The sequence below is a fragment of the Diplotaxodon limnothrissa genome, linkage group LG20 (assembly GCF_057381915.1).
Source record: "Diplotaxodon limnothrissa isolate DT_005_m linkage group LG20, D_limnothrissa_male_GT1.1, whole genome shotgun sequence".
Classification (NCBI taxonomy): domain Eukaryota; kingdom Metazoa; phylum Chordata; class Actinopteri; order Cichliformes; family Cichlidae; genus Diplotaxodon; species Diplotaxodon limnothrissa.
In genome coordinates this window covers 8,973,056-8,998,201 of record NC_140615.1, presented here as the reverse complement: position 1 = coordinate 8,998,201, position 25,146 = coordinate 8,973,056, and the positions used below count along the sequence as shown (strand labels likewise).

The 25,146-nt window shown below is 39.5% G+C and overlaps 8 protein-coding genes across 8 annotated transcripts; 4 read left to right on the top strand and 4 right to left on the bottom strand.

Annotated features, from left to right (window-relative positions):
- Nucleotides 1–441: 441 nt before the first annotated feature.
- Nucleotides 442–2,718, top strand: LOC146610544 (uncharacterized). The gene has a single exon (XM_085345256.1). It carries the CDS (start codon nucleotides 442–444, stop codon nucleotides 2,716–2,718), a length of 2,277 nt encoding a protein of 758 aa, XP_085201382.1.
- Nucleotides 2,719–4,298: 1,580 nt separating this feature from the next.
- LOC146610543 (uncharacterized) lies at nucleotides 4,299–5,728 on the bottom strand. The gene is made up of 2 exons (XM_085344914.1): nucleotides 5,532–5,728; nucleotides 4,299–5,410 (listed from the first exon to the last, which is right to left on the bottom strand). The coding sequence occupies exons 1-2, from the start codon at nucleotides 5,706–5,708 to the stop codon at nucleotides 4,817–4,819; spliced, it is 771 nt and encodes a 256-aa protein (XP_085201040.1). The 5' UTR covers nucleotides 5,709–5,728; the 3' UTR covers nucleotides 4,299–4,816.
- A 1,326-nt stretch (nucleotides 5,729–7,054) lies between these two features.
- On the top strand, nucleotides 7,055–8,830 carry LOC146610542 (uncharacterized). Its single transcript, XM_085345241.1, has one exon. The coding sequence runs from the start codon at nucleotides 7,055–7,057 to the stop codon at nucleotides 8,828–8,830; it is 1,776 nt and encodes a 591-aa protein (XP_085201367.1).
- A 1,580-nt stretch (nucleotides 8,831–10,410) lies between these two features.
- On the bottom strand, nucleotides 10,411–11,903 carry LOC146610541 (uncharacterized). Its single transcript, XM_085344887.1, has 2 exons — nucleotides 11,643–11,903; nucleotides 10,411–11,522 (listed from the first exon to the last, which is right to left on the bottom strand). The coding sequence occupies exons 1-2, from the start codon at nucleotides 11,817–11,819 to the stop codon at nucleotides 10,929–10,931; spliced, it is 771 nt and encodes a 256-aa protein (XP_085201013.1). The 5' UTR covers nucleotides 11,820–11,903; the 3' UTR covers nucleotides 10,411–10,928.
- A 1,262-nt stretch (nucleotides 11,904–13,165) lies between these two features.
- LOC146610540 (uncharacterized) lies at nucleotides 13,166–15,442 on the top strand. The gene has a single exon (XM_085345255.1). It carries the CDS (start codon nucleotides 13,166–13,168, stop codon nucleotides 15,440–15,442), a length of 2,277 nt encoding a protein of 758 aa, XP_085201381.1.
- Nucleotides 15,443–17,022: 1,580 nt separating this feature from the next.
- LOC146610539 (uncharacterized) lies at nucleotides 17,023–18,452 on the bottom strand. The gene is made up of 2 exons (XM_085344955.1): nucleotides 18,256–18,452; nucleotides 17,023–18,134 (listed from the first exon to the last, which is right to left on the bottom strand). Exons 1-2 carry the CDS (start codon nucleotides 18,430–18,432, stop codon nucleotides 17,541–17,543), a joined length of 771 nt encoding a protein of 256 aa, XP_085201081.1. The 5' UTR covers nucleotides 18,433–18,452; the 3' UTR covers nucleotides 17,023–17,540.
- A 1,328-nt stretch (nucleotides 18,453–19,780) lies between these two features.
- LOC146610538 (uncharacterized) lies at nucleotides 19,781–21,712 on the top strand. Its single transcript, XM_085344473.1, has 2 exons — nucleotides 19,781–19,843; nucleotides 20,036–21,712. Exons 1-2 carry the CDS (start codon nucleotides 19,781–19,783, stop codon nucleotides 21,710–21,712), a joined length of 1,740 nt encoding a protein of 579 aa, XP_085200599.1.
- Nucleotides 21,713–23,810: 2,098 nt separating this feature from the next.
- On the bottom strand, nucleotides 23,811–24,786 carry LOC146610537 (uncharacterized). The gene is made up of 3 exons (XM_085344997.1): nucleotides 24,526–24,786; nucleotides 24,091–24,405; nucleotides 23,811–24,008 (listed from the first exon to the last, which is right to left on the bottom strand). The coding sequence occupies exons 1-3, from the start codon at nucleotides 24,700–24,702 to the stop codon at nucleotides 23,811–23,813; spliced, it is 690 nt and encodes a 229-aa protein (XP_085201123.1). The 5' UTR covers nucleotides 24,703–24,786.
- Between the last annotated feature and the right edge of the window lie 360 nt (nucleotides 24,787–25,146).

Below are 25,146 nucleotides of genomic sequence, written 5' to 3'. Positions count from 1 at the left end.
CCGGGGGCGGATGGGCTCGTACATAAATGGATCGATCGGGGCGGGATACGGTGGGAAACGACAGATACCTTAAACTTGAAGACAGCCCAAGTAGAAGGATCGCTAAAGTCTGCTAAAAAAAAGAAATCGCAATGCAAGTTGAACAAACTTGCAAAGACACAATATCAAATTTAACCCATTCTGGTACAAAATGACATCATAATAGACTGTCCTTTGAATGTCACGACGTTCGGCGATAACGTCACTTGAACTCCTTTGAAGACAGTTCTGGGGGCGGAGTCAGAGCCTATAAATATCCCTCGAGTACATACCTTGAACCCATAGATCGCTATAGTTCTGAACTAACAGTTTCCACTTGCGAACACTGTCTCATTGAGTAGATCATTTTTCAAACACAGAATAACACGTCGTATAAACTAAACTAAATACATTCATTTCAAAATGAGCTCCCTAAGCTACTTTGATATGCAGATGCTCAGAAATGAGATAGAAAATTACAAACAAGCTGAAAAACTTCAGCTTGAGGAAATCCAAGAAAAGAATTGTAGGATTTCAAGTCTTGAGGCATCTTTGAAAGAAGAGCAGGGACTGGTTGCAAAGATGAAAGAGGAGTCCAAAGAAATGCAGGTGCTCAGAAATGAGATAGAAAAGTACAAACAAGCTGAAAAGCTTCAGTTGGAGGAAATCGATGAAAAGAATTGTAAGATTTCAAGTCTTGAGGCATCTTTGAAAGAAGAGCAGGAACTGGTTGCGAAGATGAAAGAGGAGTCCAAAGAAATGCAGGTGCTCAGATATGAGATAGAAAATTACAAACAAGCTGAAAAACTTCAGCTTGAGGAAATCGATGAAAAGAATTGTAAGATTTCAAGTCTTGAGGCATCTTTGAAAGAAGAACAGGAACTGGTTGCGAAGATGACAGAGGAATCCAAAGATGAAAAGATGGAAAAAATGGAAAATGTTTTGCTGGAAACCAAATCCCAGCTAAGGTCCGCAGAGTCACAGAATGTAGATCTCACAAACAAATATGAGGCAAAAATTCGGGCTCTTCATAAGGCAATCAAACACCTTGAAAATAAGTGTGCCACTGAAAAAACGATGCGGGACAAGAAAGAAAAGGAGGTGGAATCTCTGGTTGTCCTTAAAATCAAAAATGAGCAGGAAAAACAAGAACTCAAGATGAAGCTAAGCAAGACGACTGAGGAAAAAAATGAAACACTTAAAGAACTGCAGAAACAAAATGAGCAGCTTCAGACTGAGATTCAGAACAATGAGAAGTACATTCATCGTAATGACTTCCTTGAAAGAAGGATAGACGAGCTTCTTACACTACCTGGGGAGGTGTACTGCCGTCAACAGAAAGTTAAAAGTGTGGAAGAAGAAAAAGAGAAACTACAGGCTGAACTTAAAAAGTGTCAAAGACAAAATGAGGAGTATAAAGCGGGAAAGCGCTGGGCAATAGATGAGAAAAACCAACTGACAAAGAAAAATGATGAACTGAAAGTACGTCTTAGGGAGAAGGAATGTAACAACATAACGTTGAGGAAAGAGTTAAAAGCTAAAGTCCTGGAATCTGAAAGTCAGATAAAGGAGCTGGCAAGGCAACGTTTTACTATCGACCGTCTGGAAAACTGCCTTGAGGTTAAAACTAAGCAAATAATTATATTTAAAAATGAGACGCAGGAGTCTGGGAAGAAAATTTCATCCCAAGAAAATAACATAGCCCGTCTGAAAACTGCTCTTAGCAAAGCAGAAAACGATCTGGAACTGGAGATAAAGAGACGTGAAAATCTTAGGTCTGATAAAGTGCTCCTTTCTGAGACAAAGTTCTGCATTGAGAACGAACTCTATACAGCTAGAGACACTATAAAGACACTTCAGAATAAAATCAAAGAAAAGGCTCAAGAACTCCAAGAGACAAACGTAGACCTTGCCAATGCTAAGACCAGCTATAATGCTGTAAAGACTGAGCTGGACATTATCAAACTGCAGCAGGCAGAACAAAAGAAAGAACACGAGAAACAGCTTAGCTCTGCAAATGACAACCTCTTCACAGTGAAGTCAAAGTTGACGCAAACTGTGGAGGACAAAGAAGAGGTTGAGAAAGCTCTGACAAAGTCCAAACACACAGTATTTAAGCTTGAGCAAGTAATAGAAGAACTGGAAACTGACATTGGCATTCAACGACAAAAGAATGCAGTACAGAAAAAAGAAAATGACGATCTGCTGCAACAGCTGAAGGGACTTTATGACACGCTCGGCCACACTGTGCAAGTCGAGAAAAAAGCCTCCCCAGAGCAGCAAAGAAAGGATGGGGATGAACAAATAGCCCGGAAAAAGGTGAGATTTGACCTGAGTAATGCGGAATACTTTCCATCCAAAGGCGACAATGAGCTGAAAGAACAACAGAAAGAAATTAGAGACCTTAAGGGTAAAAAGGGTAACAAGCTTACCACATATGACAGTAAGCTAAAAGCAGTGCATGGCCTGCTACCTCCTATTTCCACTAGGGCCCGGTCTAAAACTGTAGACAACTCAAAGAAGCAGTCTGAGTCTAGGAGCTCACTCAACCTCAAGTCCACTGTTACTCCCAAGGCAGAAGAAGAAATGTTTCATCCCCATTCACCTGAACTTACTTCCCAGTCAACTCTACGTAGAGTATACAATCCTGCTACAAAAATACTCAAGCGCCGGCTTTCAGCCAAACCCAACCACATCTAAAAAATCCTCCTACCAGTTCCCTACAATCTCTGCGTTATTGTAGGGATGTTACCTTGCAATATTATATTATATAATATAATAAAGGTTTAAAATTGGCACAAATAAAATTGATGTGAACTGAATTTTTCTTTTGATGTGTACAAGTGGTTGTATTTGAGTACTTTTGATCTGCTTTTATTCACTACTACGCACACACTGGCTTCAAAAATACAAAGTGATGGCAGTCCCCATGAAAAGGGAATTTTGGCTTCATTTTTGTACAGTGGCAGGAAGTGGAGTGAGGTTATTAAAATAGGCTGTTCTCAGCTATTTTTAAAGCTACATTTTAGTTAGTTTTTAGTTAGCGAACCTTTAGTTACTGTGGCCAAATACATATTTCATTTTTTAAAGTAAACACATTCTCAGTCACTTGCAGTCAGACATTGAGCAAAAGCACATGTTCGGTAGCTAATCCTTGTATTTACCCTGACTAACAAAATATCTCTGCTGAAGTCACTGAGATGGTTTATATGAGAAACAGAAATGTTACTGGCCTGATCAGTCACTAGGCAATGTTGCCGTTACTGTACCTTTAGGAGTTACACAGTCAGAGCAACATGCTGGACTCTTCTTTAGCTCCTCTGCAGAGCCCATTATTAAATATGTGCAAACAGCAGCATGTTTCTGGCTCCCTCCACACATGGTCAAGGTCAGGTTTATTGATCGAGCACATTTCCAACAGCCCATGCTGCACAACTTGCTTTACAAACTAGAATGCAACTAAAACAAGTAAAATGCACTACAATGACGCAATAAAATATAAATGAATAATAACACTAAAATAAAATAGAATGCATTTAAATTACTTATTGGCAGCTGATTTGACGCAGTTTCAAATGAAGATGAATCAATGAGAGGATTAAAAAAAATGTTCTCACAGTTTTCTTCAGTCGCAAACTGTCTTTAATATCAGACATATTCCAATATTCCAGTTTCTAGCAGATATCTCAGTTTCTTGATAACACAGCTGATACATACTCCAATGTTTAATGCAAGCAAAAACTTTTTGAATGCTTCTCAGAGGAGATCACAGCACTCATAACACTGGTTTTAATTTTCAACACATTATCGGTCTTTACCGCAGTAAAATCAGGTAGCTGTCATTCAATGCCAACATCAGCCTACCTGACAAAGCCAAACTAAATGAAGCTTTTCCATCAACTTCCATCAGACATTATAGTTTATCCAAGCAAAATGTTTTCTTTTTAAAAATCTATGGTTTTGAGGAAAACAACAGCATCTATGAAAGTACATGAATTATTGATTAGGCTATTTGAAAATGGTGAAAGACAAGTCTGATAAAAAGCTGAAAAGATGCTGACACTGTTGTATTTCACGTTAGAATGAATGAAACAAAACTGTAATGCCTGAAAGAAATGTACAGTGGATTTCTCATTTGACTATAAAATATAAATGACTTTTGGGGTGGAGGGACTGAATAGCCAAATTCAATATAAAGATCTACTGTTCCATCACGTTTGGCAGCAAATATCTCATTTATCAGTGCATAGTGGAAATAAATAAGCATTCAACCTCTGATTTGACATTTTATTACTGTCTTAACAAAAGTTGCAGTCAGAAAACATGAAATTCTGCAAAAGAACGATACAAGCTGAACTCATTTTGGTTTGAAGTGAATCAGATGCCATTCATTCACCGACTCCATTTCTAATTTGCCATTTCCCAATCCAGTAGAGAGCTCTGACTTGAATCATGTGTGGAAGGGACAAAGTACAACTCTGAGCAGCACCGTACAGCACGCAGAGACAGTGTGCATCTCTATCGCTGCTGCAGGTATGAAGCTGTGAGGATCATTGACCAGAATGCGTCCTTTTAACAAACTGATGAAACCAGCTGTAACACAGGACTTGTTGTTTTGTTTTTTTAATGCAGACCAGCAAATGCGTTCTAGGAAGAAAGAGTCAGCTGATTCATTTGCTACAATATAAGAGGTATTAGCAGTTCACCCTCCTTCTTAGCGTATGGCACAGTTTTTAAAAGTAGAGGCAGAGTTTCTGTTTAATGCTGTGAAACCTCTGCCACACTCAGCTGTTATCCATCAGTGTTTAGCAGCCCGACTGGGCTTTTTAACAGTCTTCACTTTTACAGAGTTTTTGTATAGTAGCAGTCTCTCTGTGGTGTGAGGTGGCAAGCGGTTCCTTTTTGCTTTCACAATGCACGCAGCCATCGGACTGAAACGGTCAAAACCTCCAGATGTGGCGGGCACCGCCAGCAGCTTCTTGGCGAGGCCTTGGAGCTTCGGGAATCGAGAAGCACATTTCCAGTACTGAAGAGTAGAGTTGCTTTCCCACAGCGGTTCAGACAGGTACACGTCGAACTCTGACATCTTTAGAGTCTTTGCAGGAGGCTGAAGGAAGTTGAAGATGGACTTCCTCTTGAGGTCGTTTTCACTGATTTCAGGACAGTTGTTGTCTGAGCTGCCAGCACAAGTGTCCATCACGCCATCTGTCTGGCTTTCTTCTTTCACATCGTGCTCCAGCCCACTGCCTGTCTGATCTTTCTCTGCCTCAACAGTAGGAAATGTTGAGGCTTCCATGTTTTCTAATGTGGACTCAACAATGCTGCGAGCCTCAGATTTTGACGGAGGTGTTAGGAAATCATTCTGTTCATCCTGGTTGTCATCAGAAAACGGCTGCAAAAAAAAATGGTTGTTTTAAATGTACACACATTTTTTTCCTTTATCTACTCAACACGCATATTCAATTAAATATAAATCTACAGAAGTCCGCTATGCTTCTGGCCTAATTTGGTACCTGCAGTTTGATCCTAGGATCCAGCACAGCAGCTAGTATCATGTCCTTCTGGTGAATCACTGGCTGGAAGTGTGTGTAGAGGCCTGTGCGCAGGGCCTTGCAGAAGTGGGTGTAGTTGGTGACACAATTCTCCAAGGTTTTATCAAGTCCAATGAGGGACGGTATGATGAGAGACATAGTCACACCATTTCCTTGCAGGACCTACGATAGATAAGACACAAACATGGCATCCACAGTGAAGACATCGTGGACAGCGGAGAATCTCCCGGTGGTGGAGCAGACTGGGACAGAGTTCCACTGATGAAAAAGAGAGTCACGATGGATATTATAAGAATTAAATAAAAAAAGATTCAGACCAAAAGATTTGTGATCTACACAATCCAAGCTGATCAACGATAAGCTCAGTATTTTCATTTAATATATTTTTCATCTGCTTGAATGTTTCCTGCTTCACACAGTGCTCAACCTGCTAGATTTTTGTTTGTTATTCATTTATTTTAAATGTCTAATCTTATCTTTGAATCAAACATTCATACATATATACACTGTGTTCATTATAATAACATACATATATACTGTCAGACACCACTCTGACATTCCATTCATGCTCAGCTGAATATTAAAATGGACAAATATGTGTCATCTCTGCATACGCTATGATCATTATAGAATGACATGAAATATTAAAACTGAGCTTAATCTTCAACATAAGCAGTAGTCATATAAATTCATATACTCTTAAGCACAAATGGTGAAAGTTTTTCTGCAGAATAAGTAGCCTATTAGTTGTATCTGTATTGCGGTGTTCTGATAGTATGGCTTCTTATACTGAAGAAATGGATCTAAATAAATAACTAAATAAATCCTCCAGCACTCGTTATTGTCACCTATTGCTAATGTTTTGACGCTGCCAACCTCTCATACGCTGTAAGAATTTAATTCAACTGTTTATCACAGAAAAAGTGTGACTTGTAGGACACGTAACACTAGCGGGCATAATGTTAGCTTAATAGTCAGCTCAACAGCTGTTGTTAGCTCCGGACAAGTGACTACAACAGTAGCGATGAGCCCCGATGAACGGATCCGGGGGCGGATGGGCTCGTACATAAATGGATCGATCGGGGCGGGATACGGTGGGAAACGACAGATACCTTAAACTTGAAGACAGCCCAAGTAGAAGGATCGCTAAAGTCTGCTAAAAAAAGAAATCGCAATGCAAGTTGAACAAACTTGCAAAGACACAATATCAAATTTAACCCATTCTGGTACAAAATGACATCATAATAGACTGTCCTTTGAATGTCACGACGTTCGGCGATAACGTCACTTGAACTCCTGTGAAGACAGTTCTGGGGGCGGAGTCAGAGCCTATAAATATCCCTCGAGTACATACCTTGAACCCATAGATCGCTATAGTTCTGAACTAACAGTTTCCACTTGCGAACACTGTCTCATTGAGTAGATCATTTTTCAAACACAGAATAACACGTCGTATAAACTAAACTAAATACATTCATTTCAAAATGAGCTCCCTAAGCTACTTTGATATGCAGATGCTCAGAAATGAGATAGAAAATTACAAACAAGCTAAAAAACTTCAGCTTGAGGAAATCCAAGAAAATTACAAACAAGCTAAAAAACTTCAGCTTGAGGAAATCCAAGAAAAGAATTGTAGGATTTCAAGTCTTGAGGCATCTTTGAAAGAAGAGCAGGGACTGGTTGCAAAGATGAAAGAGGAGTCCAAAGAAATGCAGGTGCTCAGAAATGAGATAGAAAAGTACAAACAAGCTGAAAAGCTTCAGTTGGAGGAAATCGATGAAAAGAATTGTAAGATTTCAAGTCTTGAGGCATCTTTGAAAGAAGAGCAGGAACTGGTTGCGAAGATGAAAGAGGAGTCCAAAGAAATGCAGGTGCTCAGATATGAGATAGAAAATTACAAACAAGCTGAAAAACTTCAGCTTGAGGAAATCGATGAAAAGAATTGTAAGATTTCAAGTCTTGAGGCATCTTTGAAAGAAGAACAGGAACTGGTTGCGAAGATGACAGAGGAATCCAAAGATGAAAAGATGGAAAAAATGGAAAATGTTTTGCTGGAAACCAAATCCCAGCTAAGGTCCGCAGAGTCACAGAATGTAGATCTCACAAACAAATATGAGGCAAAAATTCGGGCTCTTCATAAGGCAATCAAACACCTTGAAAATAAGTGTGCCACTGAAAAAACGATGCGGGACAAGAAAGAAAAGGAGGTGGAATCTCTGGTTGTCCTTAAAATCAAACATGAGCAACTTAAAGAACTGCAGAAACAAAATGAGCAGCTTCAGACTGAGATTCAGAACAATGAGAAGTACATTCATCGTAATGACTTCCTTGAAAGAAGGATAGACGAGCTTCTTACACTACCTGGGGAGGTGTACTGCCGTCAACAGAAAGTTAAAAGTGTGGAAGAAGAAAAAGAGAAACTACAGGCTGAACTTAAAAAGTGTCAAAGACAAAATGAGGAGTATAAAGCGGGAAAGCGCTGGGCAATAGACAAGAAAAACCAACTGACAAAGAAAAATGATGAACTGAAAGTACGTCAAAGGGAGAAGGAATGTAACAACATAACGTTGAGGAAAGAGTTAAAAGCTAAAGTCCTGGAATCTGAAAGTCAGATAAAGGAGCTGGCAAGGCAACGTTTTACTATCGACCGTCTGGAAAACTGCCTTGAGGATAAAACTAAGCAAATAATTATATTTGAAAATGAGACGCAGGAACCTGGGAAGAAAATTTCATCCCAAAAAAATAACATAGCCCGTCTGAAAACTGCTCAACAGCTGAAGGGACTTTATGACACACTCGGCCACACTGTGCAAGTCGAGAAAAAAGCCTCCCCAGAGCAGCAAAGAAAGGATGGGGATGAACAAATAGCCCGGAAAAAGGTGAGATTTGACCTGAGTAATGTGGAATACTTTCCATCCAAAGGCGACAATGAGCTGAAAGAACAACAGAAAGAAATTAGAGACCTTAAGGGTAAAATGGGTAACAAGCTTACCACATATGACAGTAAGCTAAAAGCAGTGCATGGCCTGCTACCTCCTATTTCCACTAGGGCCCGGTCTAAAACTGTAGACAACTCAAAGAAGCAGTCTGAGTCTAGGAGCTCACTCAACCTCAAGTCCACTGTTACTCCCAAGGCAGAAGAAGAAATGTTTCATCCCCATTCACCTGAACTTACTTCCCAGTCAACTCTACGTAGAGTATACAATCCTGCTACAAAAATACTCAAGCGCCGGCTTTCAGCCAAACCCAACCACATCTAAAAAATCCTCCTACCAGTTCCCTACAATCTCTGCGTTATTGTAGGGATGTTACCTTGCAATATTATATTATATAATATAATAAAGGTTTAAAATTGGCACAAATAAAATTGATGTGAACTGAATTTTTCTTTTGATGTGTACAAGTGGTTGTATTTGAGTACTTTTGATCTGCTTTTATTCACTACTACGCACACACTGGCTTCAAAAATACAAAGTGATGGCAGTCCCCATGAAAAGGGAATTTTGGCTTCATTTTTGTACAGTGGCAGGAAGTGGAGTGAGGTTATTAAAATAGGCTGTTCTCAGCTATTTTTAAAGCTACATTTTAGTTAGTTTTTAGTTAGCGAACCTTTAGTTACTGTGGCCAAATACATATTTCATTTTTTAAAGTAAACACATTCTCAGTCACTTGCAGTCAGACATTGAGCAAAAGCACATGTTCGGTAGCTAATCCTTGTATTTACCCTGACTAACAAAATATCTCTGCTGAAGTCACTGAGATGGTTTATATGAGAAACAGAAATGTTACTGGCCTGATCAGTCACTAGGCAATGTTGCCGTTACTGTACCTTTAGGAGTTACACAGTCAGAGCAACATGCTGGACTCTTCTTTAGCTCCTCTGCAGAGCCCATTATTAAATATGTGCAAACAGCAGCATGTTTCTGGCTCCCTCCACACATGGTCAAGGTCAGGTTTATTGATCGAGCACATTTCCAACAGCCCATGCTGCACAACTTGCTTTACAAACTAGAATGCAACTAAAACAAGTAAAATGCACTACAATGACGCAATAAAATATAAATGAATAATAACACTAAAATAAAATAGAATGCATTTAAATTACTTATTGGCAGCTGATTTGACGCAGTTTCAAATGAAGATGAATCAATGAGAGGATTAAAAAAAATGTTCTCACAGTTTTCTTCAGTCGCAAACTGTCTTTAATATCAGACATATTCCAATATTCCAGTTTCTAGCAGATATCTCAGTTTCTTGATAACACAGCTGATACATACTCCAATGTTTAATGCAAGCAAAAACTTTTTGAATGCTTCTCAGAGGAGATCACAGCACTCATAACACTGGTTTTAATTTTCAACACATTATCGGTCTTTACCGCAGTAAAATCAGGTAGCTGTCATTCAATGCCAACATCAGCCTACCTGACAAAGCCAAACTAAATGAAGCTTTTCCATCAACTTCCATCAGACATTATAGTTTATCCAAGCAAAATGTTTTCTTTTTAAAAATCTATGGTTTTGAGGAAAACAACAGCATCTATGAAAGTACATGAATTATTGATTAGGCTATTTGAAAATGGTGAAAGACAAGTCTGATAAAAAGCTGAAAAGATGCTGACACTGTTGTATTTCACGTTAGAATGAATGAAACAAAACTGTAATGCCTGAAAGAAATGTACAGTGGATTTCTCATTTGACTATAAAATATAAATGACTTTTGGGGTGGAGGGACTGAATAGCCAAATTCAATATAAAGATCTACTGTTCCATCACGTTTGGCAGCAAATATCTCATTTATCAGTGCATAGTGGAAATAAATAAGCATTCAACCTCTGATTTGACATTTTATTACTGTCTTAACAAAAGTTGCAGTCAGAAAACATGAAATTCTGCAAAAGAACGATACAAGCTGAACTCATTTTGGTTTGAAGTGAATCAGATGCCATTCATTCACCGACTCCATTTCTAATTTGCCATTTCCCAATCCAGTAGAGAGCTCTGACTTGAATCATGTGTGGAAGGGACAAAGTACAACTCTGAGCAGCACCGTACAGCACGCAGAGACAGTGTGCATCTCTATCGCTGCTGCAGGTATGAAGCTGTGAGGATCATTGACCAGAATGCGTCCTTTTAACAAACTGATGAAACCAGCTGTAACACAGGACTTGTTGTTTTGTTTTTTTAATGCAGACCAGCAAATGCGTTCTAGGAAGAAAGAGTCAGCTGATTCATTTGCTACAATATAAGAGGTATTAGCAGTTCACCCTCCTTCTTAGCGTATGGCACAGTTTTTAAAAGTAGAGGCAGAGTTTCTGTTTAATGCTGTGAAACCTCTGCCACACTCAGCTGTTATCCATCAGTGTTTAGCAGCCCGACTGGGCTTTTTAACAGTCTTCACTTTTACAGAGTTTTTGTATAGTAGCAGTCTCTCTGTGGTGTGAGGTGGCAAGCGGTTCCTTTTTGCTTTCACAATGCACGCAGCCATCGGACTGAAACGGTCAAAACCTCCAGATGTGGCGGGCACCGCCAGCAGCTTCTTGGCGAGGCCTTGGAGCTTCGGGAATCGAGAAGCACATTTCCAGTACTGAAGAGTAGAGTTGCTTTCCCACAGCGGTTCAGACAGGTACACGTCGAACTCTGACATCTTTAGAGTCTTTGCAGGCGGCTGAAGGAAGTTGAAGATGGACTTCCTCTTGAGGTCGTTTTCACTGATTTCAGGACAGTTGTTGTCTGAGCTGCCAGCACAAGTGTCCATCACGCCATCTGTCTGGCTTTCTTCTTTCACATCGTGCTCCAGCCCACTGCCTGTCTGATCTTTCTCTGCCTCAACAGTAGGAAATGTTGAGGCTTCCATGTTTTCTAATGTGGACTCAACAATGCTGCGAGCCTCAGATTTTGACGGAGGTGTTAGGAAATCATTCTGTTCATCCTGGTTGTCATCAGAAAACGGCTGCAAAAAAAATGGTTGTTTTAAATGTACACACATTTTTTTCCTATATCTACTCAACACGCATATTCAATTAAATATAAATCTACAGAAGTCCGCTATGCTTCTGGCCTAATTTGGTACCTGCAGTTTGATCCTAGGATCCAGCACAGCAGCTAGTATCATGTCCTTCTGGTGAATCACTGGCTGGAAGTGTGTGTAGAGGCCTGTGCGCAGGGCCTTGCAGAAGTGGGTGTAGTTGGTGACACAATTCTCCAAGGTTTTATCAAGTCCAATGAGGGACGGTATGATGAGAGACATAGTCACACCATTTCCCTGCAGGACCTACGATAGATAAGACACAAACATGGCATCCACAGTGAAGACATCGTGGACAGCGGAGAATCTCCCGGTGGTGGAGCAGACTGGGACAGAGTTCCACTGATGAAAAAGAGAGTCACGATGGATATTATAAAAATTAAATAAAAAAAGATTCAGACCAAAAGATTTGTGATCTACACAATCCAAGCTGATCAACGATAAGCTCAGTATTTTCATTTAATATATTTTTCATCTGCTTGAATGTTTCCTGCTTCACACAGTGCTCAACCTGCTAGATTTTTGTTTGTTATTCATTTATTTTAAATGTCTAATCTTATCTTTGAATCAAACATTCATACATATATACACTGTGTTCATTATAATAACATACATATATACTGTCAGACACCACTCTGACATTCCATTCATGCTCAGCTGAATATTAAAATGGACAAATATGTGTCATCTCTGCATACGCTATGATCATTATAGAATGACATGAAATATTAAAACTGAGCTTAATCTTCAACATAAGCAGTAGTCATATAAATTCATATACTCTTAAGCACAAATGGTGAAAGTTTTTCTGCAGAATAAGTAGCCTATTAGTTGTATCTGTATTGCGGTGTTCTGATAGTATGGCTTCTTATACTGAAGAAATGGATCTAAATAAATAACTAAATAAATCCTCCAGCACTCGTTATTGTCACCTATTGCTAATGTTTTGACGCTGCCAACCTCTCATACGCTGTAAGAATTTAATTCAACTGTTTATCACAGAAAAAGTGTGACTTGTAGGACACGTAACACTAGCGGGCATAATGTTAGCTTAATAGTCAGCTCAACAGCTGTTGTTAGCTCCGGACAAGTGACTACAACAGTAGCGATGAGCCCCGATGAACGGATCCGGGGGCGGATGGGCTCGTACATAAATGGATCGATCGGGGCGGGATACGGTGGGAAACGACAGATACCTTAAACTTGAAGACAGCCCAAGTAGAAGGATCGCTAAAGTCTGCTAAAAAAAGAAATCGCAATGCAAGTTGAACAAACTTGCAAAGACACAATATCAAATTGAACCCATTCTAGTACAAAATGACATCATAATAGACTGTCCTTTGAATGTCACGACGTTCGGCGATAACGTCACTTGAACTCCTTTGAAGACAGTTCTGGGGGCGGAGTCAGATCCTATAAATATCCCTCGAGTACATACCTTGAACCCATAGATCGCTATAGTTCTGAACTAACAGTTTCCACTTGCGAACACTGTCTCATTGAGTAGATCATTTTTCAAACACAGAATAACACGTCGTATAAACTAAACTAAATACATTCATTTCAAAATGAGCTCCCTAAGCTACTTTGATATGCAGATGCTCAGAAATGAGATAGAAAATTACAAACAAGCTGAAAAACTTCAGCTTGAGGAAATCCAAGAAAAGAATTGTAGGATTTCAAGTCTTGAGGCATCTTTGAAAGAAGAGCAGGGACTGGTTGCAAAGATGAAAGAGGAGTCCAAAGAAATGCAGGTGCTCAGATATGAGATAGAAAATTACAAACAAGCTGAAAAGCTTCAGTTGGAGGAAATCGATGAAAAGAATTGTAAGATTTCAAGTCTTGAGGCATCTTTGAAAGAAGAGCAGGAACTGGTTGCGAAGATGAAAGAGGAGTCCAAAGAAATGCAGGTGCTCAGATATGAGATAGAAAATTACAAACAAGCTGAAAAACTTCAGCTTGAGGAAATCGATGAAAAGAATTGTAAGATTTCAAGTCTTGAGGCATCTTTGAAAGAAGAACAGGAACTGGTTGCGAAGATGACAGAGGAATCCAAAGATGAAAAGATGGAAAAAATGGAAAATGTTTTGCTGGAAACCAAATCCCAGCTAAGGTCCGCAGAGTCACAGAATGTAGATCTCACAAACAAATATGAGGCAAAAATTCGGGCTCTTCATAAGGCAATCAAACACCTTGAAAATAAGTGTGCCACTGAAAAAACGATGCGGGACAAGAAAGAAAAGGAGGTGGAATCTCTGGTTGTCCTTAAAATCAAAAATGAGCAGGAAAAACAAGAACTCAAGATGAAGCTAAGCAAGACGACTGAGGAAAAAAATGAAACACTTAAAGAACTGCAGAAACAAAATGAGCAGCTTCAGACTGAGATTCAGAACAATGAGAAGTACATTCATCGTAATGACTTCCTTGAAAGAAGGATAGACGAGCTTCTTACACTACCTGGGGAGGTGTACTGCCGTCAACAGAAAGTTAAAAGTGTGGAAGAAGAAAAAGAGAAACTACAGGCTGAACTTAAAAAGTGTCAAAGACAAAATGAGGAGTATAAAGCGGGAAAGCGCTGGGCAATAGATGAGAAAAACCAACTGACAAAGAAAAATGATGAACTGAAAGTACGTCTTAGGGAGAAGGAATGTAACAACATAACGTTGAGGAAAGAGTTAAAAGCTAAAGTCCTGGAATCTGAAAGTCAGATAAAGGAGCTGGCAAGGCAACGTTTTACTATCGACCGTCTGGAAAACTGCCTTGAGGTTAAAACTAAGCAAATAATTATATTTGAAAATGAGACGCAGGAGTCTGGGAAGAAAATTTCATCCCAAGAAAATAACATAGCCCGTCTGAAAACTGCTCTTAGCAAAGCAGAAAACAATCTGGAACTGGAGATAAAGAGACGTGAAAATCTTAGGTCTGATAAAGTGCTCCTTTCTGAGACAAAGTTCTGCATTGAGAACGAACTCTATACAGCTAGAGACACTATAAAGACACTTCAGAATAAAATCAAAGAAAAGGCTCAAGAACTCCAAGAGACAAACGTAGACCTTGCCAATGCTAAGACCAGCTATAATGCTGTAAAGACTGAGCTGGACATTATCAAACTGCAGCAGGCAGAACAAAAGAAAGAACACGAGAAACAGCTTAGCTCTGCAAATGACAACCTCTTCACAGTGAAGTCAAAGTTGACGCAAACTGTGGAGGACAAAGAAGAGGTTGAGAAAGCTCTGACAAAGTCCAAACACACAGTATTTAAGCTTGAGCAAGTAATAGAAGAACTGGAAACTGACATTGGCATTCAACGACAAAAGAATGCAGTACAGAAAAAAGAAAATGACGATCTGCTGCAACAGCTGAAGGGACTTTATGACACGCTCGGCCGCACTGTGCAAGTCGAGAAAAAAGCCTCCCCAGAGCAGCAAAGAAAGGATGGGGATGAACAAATAGCCCGGAAAAAGGTGAGATTTGACCTGAGTAATGTGGAATACTTTCCATCCAAAGGCGACAATGAGCTGAAAGAACAACAGAAAGAAATTAGAGACCTTAAGGGTAAAAAGGGTAACAAGCTTACCACATATGACAGTAAGCTAAAAGCAGTGCATGGCCTGCTACCTCCTATTTCCACTAGGGCCCGGTCTAAAACTGTAGACAACTCAAAGAAGCAGTCTGAGTCTAGGAGCTCACTCAACCTCAAGTCCACTGTTACTCCCAAGGCAGAAGAAGAAATGTTTCATCCCCATTCACCTGAACTTACTTCCCAGTCAACTCTACGTAGAGTATACAATCCTGCTACAAAAATACTCAAGCGCCGGCTTTCAGCCAAACCCAACCACATCTAAAAAATCCTCCTACCAGTTCCCTACAATCTCTGCGTTATTGTAGGGATGTTACCTTGCAATATTATATTATATAATATAATAAAGGTTTAAAATTGGCACAAATAAAATTGATGTGAACTGAATTTTTCTTTTGATGTGTACAAGTGGTTGTATTTGAGTACTTTTGATCTGCTTTTATTCACTACTACGCACACACTGGCTTCAAAAATACAAAGTGATGGCAGTCCCCATGAAAAGGGAATTTTGGCTTCATTTTTGTACAGTGGCAGGAAGTGGAGTGAGGTTATTAAAATAGGCTGTTCTCAGCTATTTTTAAAGCTACATTTTAGTTAGTTTTTAGTTAGCGAACCTTTAGTTACTGTGGCCAAATACATATTTCATTTTTTAAAGTAAACACATTCTCAGTCACTTGCAGTCAGACATTGAGCAAAAGCACATGTTCGGTAGCTAATCCTTGTATTTACCCTGACTAACAAAATATCTCTGCTGAAGTCACTGAGATGGTTTATATGAGAAACAGAAATGTTACTGGCCTGATCAGTCACTAGGCAATGTTGCCGTTACTGTACCTTTAGGAGTTACACAGTCAGAGCAACATGCTGGACTCTTCTTTAGCTCCTCTGCAGAGCCCATTATTAAATATGTGCAAACAGCAGCATGTTTCTGGCTCCCTCCACACATGGTCAAGGTCAGGTTTATTGATCGAGCACATTTCCAACAGCCCATGCTGCACAACTTGCTTTACAAACTAGAATGCAACTAAAACAAGTAAAATGCACTACAATGACGCAATAAAATATAAATGAATAATAACACTAAAATAAAATAGAATGCATTTAAATTACTTATTGGCAGCTGATTTGACGCAGTTTCAACTGAAGATGAATCAATGAGAGGATTAAAAAAAATGTTCTCACAGTTTTCTTCAGTCGCAAACTGTCTTTAATATCAGACATATTCCAATATTCCAGTTTCTAGCAGATATCTCAGTTTCTTGATAACACAGCTGATACATACTCCAATGTTTAATGCAAGCAAAAACTTTTTGAATGCTTCTCAGAGGAGATCACAGCACTCATAACACTGGTTTTAATTTTCAACACATTATCGGTCTTTACCGCAGTAAAATCAGGTAGCTGTCATTCAATGCCAACATCAGCCTACCTGACAAAGCCAAACTAAATGAAGCTTTTCCATCAACTTCCATCAGACATTATAGTTTATCCAAGCAAAATGTTTTCTTTTTAAAAATCTATGGTTTTGAGGAAAACAACAGCATCTATGAAAGTACATGAATTATTGATTAGGCTATTTGAAAATGGTGAAAGACAAGTCTGATAAAAAGCTGAAAAGATGCTGACACTGTTGTATTTCACGTTAGAATGAATGAAACAAAACTGTAATGCCTGAAAGAAATGTACAGTGGATTTCTCATTTGACTATAAAATATAAATGACTTTTGGGGTGGAGGGACTGAATAGCCAAATTCAATATAAAGATCTACTGTTCCATCACGTTTGGCAGCAAATATCTCATTTATCAGTGCATAGTGGAAATAAATAAGCATTCAACCTCTGATTTGACATTTTATTACTGTCTTAACAAAAGTTGCAGTCAGAAAACATGAAATTCTGCAAAAGAACGATACAAGCTGAACTCATTTTGGTTTGAAGTGAATCAGATGCCATTCATTCACCGACTCCATTTCTAATTTGCCATTTCCCAATCCAGTAGAGAGCTCTGACTTGAATCATGTGTGGAAGGGACAAAGTACAACTCTGAGCAGCACCGTACAGCACGCAGAGACAGTGTGCATCTCTATCGCTGCTGCAGGTATGAAGCTGTGAGGATCATTGACCAGAATGCGTCCTTTTAACAAACTGATGAAACCAGCTGTAACACAGGACTTGTTGTTTTGTTTTTTTAATGCAGACCAGCAAATGCGTTCTAGGAAGAAAGAGTCAGCTGATTCATTTGCTACAATATAAGAGGTATTAGCAGTTCACCCTCCTTCTTAGCGTATGGCACAGTTTTTAAAAGTAGAGGCAGAGTTTCTGTTTAATGCTGTGAAACCTCTGCCACACTCAGCTGTTATCCATCAGTGTTTAGCAGCCCGACTGGGCTTTTTAACAGTCTTCACTTTTACAGAGTTTTTGTATAGTAGCAGTCTCTCTGTGGTGTGAGGTGGCAAGCGGTTCCTTTTTGCTTTCACAATGCACGCAGCCATCGGACTGAAACGGTCAAAACCTCCAGATGTGGCGGGCACCGCCAGCAGCTTCTTGGCGAGGCCTTGGAGCTTCGGGAATCGAGAAGCACATTTCCAGTACTGAAGAGTAGAGTTGCTTTCCCACAGCGGTTCAGACAGGTACACGTCGAACTCTGACATCTTTAGAGTCTTTGCAGGAGGCTGAAGGAAGTTGAAGATGGACTTCCTCTTGAGGTCGTTTTCACTGATTTCAGGACAGTTGTTGTCTGAGCTGCCAGCACAAGTGTCCATCACGCCATCTGTCTGGCTTTCTTCTTTCACATCGTGCTCCAGCCCACTGCCTGTCTGATCTTTCTCTGCCTCAACAGTAGGAAATGTTGAGGCTTCCATGTTTTCTAATGTGGACTCAACAATGCTGCGAGCCTCAGATTTTGACGGAGGTGTTAGGAAATCATTCTGTTCATCCTGGTTGTCATCAGAAAACAGCTGCAAAAAAAAATGGTTGTTTTAAATGTACACACATTTTTTTCCTTTATCTACTCAACACGCATATTCAATTAAATATAAATCTACAGAAGTCCGCTATGCTTCTGGCCTAATTTGGTACCTGCAGTTTGATCCTAGGATCCAGCACAGCAGCTAGTATCATGTCCTTCTGGTGAATCACTGGCTGGAAGTGTGTGTAGAGGCCTGTGCGCAGGGCCTTGCAGAAGTGGGTGTAGTTGGTGACACAATTCTCCAAGGTTTTATCAAGTCCAATGAGGGACGGTATGATGAGAGACATAGTCACACCATTTCCTTGCAGGACCTACGATAGATAAGACACAAACATGGCATCCACAGTGAAGACATCGTGGACAGCGGAGAATCTCCCGGTGGTGGAGCAGACTGGGACAGAGTTCCACTGATGAAAAAGAGAGTCACGATGGATATTATAAGAATTAAATAAAAAAAGATTCAGACCAAAAGATTTGTGATCTACACAATCCAAGCTGATCAACGATAAGCTCAGTATTTTCATTTAATATATTTTTCATCTGCTTGAATGTTTCCTGCTTCACACAGTGCTCAACCTGCTAGATTTTTGTTTGTTATTCATTTATTTTAAATGTCTAATCTTATCTTTGAATCAAACATTCATACATATATACACTGTGTTCATTATAATAACATACATATATACTGTCAGACACCACTCTGACATTCCATTCATGCTCAGCTGAATATTAAAATGGACAAATATGTGTCATCTCTGCATACGCTATGATCATTATAGAATGACATGAAATATTAAAACTGAGCTTAATCTTCAACATAAGCAGTAGTCATATAAATTCATATACTCTTAAGCACAAATGGTGAAAGTTTTTCTGCAGAATAAGTAGCCTATTAGTTGTATCTGTATTGCGGTGTTCTGATAGTATGGCTTCTTATACTGAAGAAATGGATCTAAATAAATAACTAAATAAATCCTCCAGCACTCGTTATTGTCACCTATTGCTAATGTTTTGACGCTGCCAACCTCTCATACGCTGTAAGAATTTAATTCAACTGTTTATCACAGAAAAAGTGTGACTTGTAGGACACGTAACACTAGCGGGCATAATGTTAGCTTAATAGTCAGCTCAACAGCTGTTGTTAGCTCCGGACAAGTGACTACAACAGTAGCGATGAGCCCCGATGAACGGATCCGGGGGCGGATGGGCTCGTACATAAATGGATCGATCGGGGCGGGATACGGTGGGAAACGACAGATACCTTAAACTTGAAGACAGCCCAAGTAGAAGGATCGCTAAAGTCTGCTAAAAAAAGAAATCGCAATGCAAGTTGAACAAACTTGCAAAGACACAATATCAAATTGAACCCATTCTGGTACAAAATGACATCATAATAGACTGTCCTTTGAATGTCACGACGTTCGGCGATAACGTCACTTGAACTCCTTTGAAGACAGTTCTGGGGGCGGAGTCAGAGCCTATAAATATCCCTCGAGTACATACCTTGAACCCATAGATCGCTATAGTTCTGAACTAACAGTTTCCACTTGCGAACACTTTGTCTCATTGAGTAGATCATTTTTCAAACACAGAATAACACGTCGTATAAACTAAACTAAATACATTCATTTCAAAATGAGCTCCCTAAGCTACTTTGATATGCAGATGCTCAGAAATGAGATAGAAAATTACAAACAAGCTAAAAAACTTCAGCTTGAGGAAATCCAAGAAAATTACAAACAAGCTAAAAAACTTCAGCTTGAGGAAATCCAAGAAAAGAATTGTAGGATTTCAAGTCTTGAGGCATCTTTGAAAGAAGAGCAGGGACTGGTTGCAAAGATGAAAGAGGAGTCCAAAGAAATGCAGGTGCTCAGAAATGAGATAGAAAAGTACAAACAAGCTGAAAAGCTTCAGTTGGAGGAAATCCAAGAAAAGAATTGTAGGATTTCAAGTCTTGAGGCATCTTTGAAAGAAGAGCAGGGACTGGTTGCAAAGATGAAAGAGGAGTCCAAAGAAATGCAGGTGCTCAGAAATGAGATAGAAAAGTACAAACAAGCTGAAAAGCTTCAGTTGGAGGAAATCGATGAAAAGAATTGTAAGATTTCAAGTCTTGAGGCATCTTTGAAAGAAGAGCAGGAACTGGTTGCGAAGATGAAAGAGGAGTCCAAAGAAATGCAGGTGCTCAGATATGAGATAGAAAATTACAAACAAGCTGAAAAACTTCAGCTTGAGGAAATCGATGAAAAGAATTGTAAGATTTCAAGTCTTGAGGCATCTTTGAAAGAAGAACAGGAACTGGTTGCGAAGATGACAGAGGAATCCAAAGATGAAAAGATGGAAAAAATGGAAAATGTTTTGCTGGAAACCAAATCCCAGCTAAGGTCCGCAGAGTCACAGAATGTAGATCTCACAAACAAATATGAGGCAAAAATTCGGGCTCTTCATAAGGCAATCAAACACCTTGAAAATAAGTGTGCCACTGAAAAAACGATGCGGGACAAGAAAGAAAAGGAGGTGGAATCTCTGGTTGTCCTTAAAATCAAACATGAGCAACTTAAAGAACTGCAGAAACAAAATGAGCAGCTTCAGACTGAGATTCAGAACAATGAGAAGTACATTCATCGTAATGACTTCCTTGAAAGAAGGATAGACGAGCTTCTTACACTACCTGGGGAGGTGTACTGCCGTCAACAGAAAGTTAAAAGTGTGGAAGAAGAAAAAGAGAAACTACAGGCTGAACTTAAAAAGTGTCAAAGACAAAATGAGGAGTATAAAGCGGGAAAGCGCTGGGCAATAGATGAGAAAAACCAACTGACAAAGAAAAATGATGAACTGAAAGTACGTCAAAGGGAGAAGGAATGTAACAACATAACGTTGAGGAAAGAGTTAAAAGCTAAAGTCCTGGAATCTGAAAGTCAGATAAAGGAGCTGGCAAGGCAACGTTTTACTATCGACCGTCTGGAAAACTGCCTTGAGGATAAAACTAAGCAAATAATTATATTTGAAAATGAGACGCAGGAACCTGGGAAGAAAATTTCATCCCAAAAAAATAACATAGCCCGTCTGAAAACTGCTCAACAGCTGAAGGGACTTTATGACACACTCGGCCACACTGTGCAAGTCGAGAAAAAAGCCTCCCCAGAGCAGCAAAGAAAGGATGGGGATGAACAAATAGCCCGGAAAAAGGTGAGATTTGACCTGAGTAATGTGGAATACTTTCCATCCAAAGGCGACAATGAGCTGAAAGAACAACAGAAAGAAATTAGAGACCTTAAGGGTAAAATGGGTAACAAGCTTACCACATATGACAGTAAGCTAAAAGCAGTGCATGGCCTGCTACCTCCTATTTCCACTAGGGCCCGGTCTAAAACTGTAGACAACTCAAAGAAGCAGTCTGAGTCTAGGAGCTCACTCAACCTCAAGTCCACTGTTACTCCCAAGGCAGAAGAAGAAATGTTTCATCCCCATTCACCTGAACTTACTTCCCAGTCAACTCTACGTAGAGTATACAATCCTGCTACAAAAATACTCAAGCGCCGGCTTTCAGCCAAACCCAACCACATCTAAAAAATCCTCCTACCAGTTCCCTACAATCTCTGCGTTATTGTAGGGATGTTACCTTGCAATATTATATTATATAATATAATAAAGGTTTAAAATTGGCACAAATAAAATTGATGTGAACTGAATTTTTCTTTTGATGTGTACAAGTGGTTGTATTTGAGTACTTTTGATCTGCTTTTATTCACTACTACGCACACACTGGCTTCAAAAATACAAAGTGATGGCAGTCCCCATGAAAAGGGAATTTTGGCTTCATTTTTGTACAGTGGCAGGAAGTGGAGTGAGGTTATTAAAATAGGCTGTTCTCAGCTATTTTTAAAGCTACATTTTAGTTAGTTTTTAGTTAGCGAACCTTTAGTTACTGTGGCCAAATACATATTTCATTTTTTAAAGTAAACACATTCTCAGTCACTTGCAGTCAGACATTGAGCAAAAGCACATGTTCGGTAGCTAATCCTTGTATTTACCCTGACTAACAAAATATCTCTGCTGAAGTCACTGAGATGGTTTATATGAGAAACAGAAATGTTACTGGCCTGATCAGTCACTAGGCAATGTTGCCGTTACTGTACCTTTAGGAGTTACACAGTCAGAGCAACATGCTGGACTCTTCTTTAGCTCCTCTGCAGAGCCCATTATTAAATATGTGCAAACAGCAGCATGTTTCTGGCTCCCTCCACACATGGTCAAGGTCAGGTTTATTGATCGAGCACATTTCCAACAGCCCATGCTGCACAACTTGCTTTACAAACTAGAATGCAACTAAAACAAGTAAAATGCACTACAATGACGCAATAAAATATAAATGAATAATAACACTAAAATAAAATAGAATGCATTTAAATTACTTATTGGCAGCTGATTTGACGCAGTTTCAAATGAAGATGAATCAATGAGAGGATTAAAAAAAATGTTCTCACAGTTTTCTTCAGTCGCAAACTGTCTTTAATATCAGACATATTCCAATATTCCAGTTTCTAGCAGATATCTCAGTTTCTTGATAACACAGCTGATACATACTCCAATGTTTAATGCAAGCAAAAACTTTTTGAATGCTTCTCAGAGGAGATCACAGCACTCATAACACTGGTTTTAATTTTCAACACATTATCGGTCTTTACCGCAGTAAAATCAGGTAGCTGTCATTCAATGCCAACATCAGCCTACCTGACAAAGCCAAACTAAATGAAGCTTTTCCATCAACTTCCATCAGACATTATAGTTTATCCAAGCAAAATGTTTTCTTTTTAAAAATCTATGGTTTTGAGGAAAACAACAGCATCTATGAAAGTACATGAATTATTGATTAGGCTATTTGAAAATGGTGAAAGACAAGTCTGATAAAAAGCTGAAAAGATGCTGACACTGTTGTATTTCACGTTAGAATGAATGAAACAAAACTGTAATGCCTGAAAGAAATGTACAGTGGATTTCTCATTTGACTATAAAATATAAATGACTTTTGGGGTGGAGGGACTGAATAGCCAAATTCAATATAAAGATCTACTGTTCCATCACGTTTGGCAGCAAATATCTCATTTATCAGTGCATAGTGGAAATAAATAAGCATTCAACCTCTGATTTGACATTTTATTACTGTCTTAACAAAAGTTGCAGTCAGAAAACATGAAATTCTGCAAAAGAACGATACAAGCTGAACTCATTTTGGTTTGAAGTGAATCAGATGCCATTCATTCACCGACTCCATTTCTAATTTGCCATTTCCCAATCCAGTAGAGAGCTCTGACTTGAATCATGTGTGGAAGGGACAAAGTACAACTCTGAGCAGCACCGTACAGCACGCAGAGACAGTGTGCATCTCTATCGCTGCTGCAGGTATGAAGCTGTGAGGATCATTGACCAGAATGCGTCCTTTTAACAAACTGATGAAACCAGCTGTAACACAGGACTTGTTGTTTTGTTTTTTTAATGCAGACCAGCAAATGCGTTCTAGGAAGAAAGAGTCAGCTGATTCATTTGCTACAATATAAGAGGTATTAGCAGTTCACCCTCCTTCTTAGCGTATGGCACAGTTTTTAAAAGTAGAGGCAGAGTTTCTGTTTAATGCTGTGAAACCTCTGCCACACTCAGCTGTTATCCATCAGTGTTTAGCAGCCCGACTGGGCTTTTTAACAGTCTTCACTTTTACAGAGTTTTTGTATAGTAGCAGTCTCTCTGTGGTGTGAGGTGGCAAGCGGTTCCTTTTTGCTTTCACAATGCACGCAGCCATCGGACTGAAACGGTCAAAACCTCCAGATGTGGCGGGCACCGCCAGCAGCTTCTTGGCGAGGCCTTGGAGCTTCGGGAATCGAGAAGCACATTTCCAGTACTGAAGAGTAGAGTTGCTTTCCCACAGCGGTTCAGACAGGTACACGTCGAACTCTTGACATCTTTAGAGTCTTTGCAGGCGGCTGAAGGAAGTTGAAGATGGACTTCCTCTTGAGGTCGTTTTCACTGATTTCAGGACAGTTGTTGTCTGAGCTGCCAGCACAAGTGTCCATCACGCCATCTGTCTGGCTTTCTTCTTTCACATCGTGCTCCAGCCCACTGCCTGTCTGATCTTTCTCTGCCTCAACAGTAGGAAATGTTGAGGCTTCCATGTTTTCTAATGTGGACTCAACAATGCTGCGAGCCTCAGATTTTGACGGAGGTGTTAGGAAATCATTCTGTTCATCCTGGTTGTCATCAGAAAACGGCTGCAAAAAAAATGGTTGTTTTAAATGTACACACATTTTTTTCCTATATCTACTCAACACGCATATTCAATTAAATATAAATCTACAGAAGTCCGCTATGCTTCTGGCCTAATTTGGTACCTGCAGTTTGATCCTAGGATCCAGCACAGCAGCTAGTATCATGTCCTTCTGGTGAATCACTGGCTGGAAGTGTGTGTAGAGGCCTGTGCGCAGGGCCTTGCAGAAGTGGGTGTAGTTGGTGACACAATTCTCCAAGGTTTTATCAAGTCCAATGAGGGACGGTATGATGAGAGACATAGTCACACCATTTCCCTGCAGGACCTACGATAGATAAGACACAAACATGGCATCCACAGTGAAGACATCGTGGACAGCGGAGAATCTCCCGGTGGTGGAGCAGACTGGGACAGAGTTCCACTGATGAAAAAGAGAGTCACGATGGATATTATAAAAATTAAATAAAAAAAGATTCAGACCAAAAGATTTGTGATCTACACAATCCAAGCTGATCAACGATAAGCTCAGTATTTTCATTTAATATATTTTTCATCTGCTTGAATGTTTCCTGCTTCACACAGTGCTCAACCTGCTAGATTTTTGTTTGTTATTCATTTATTTTAAATGTCTAATCTTATCTTTGAATCAAACATTCATACATATATACACTGTGTTCATTATAATAACATACATATATACTGTCAGACACCACTCTGACATTCCATTCATGCTCAGCTGAATATT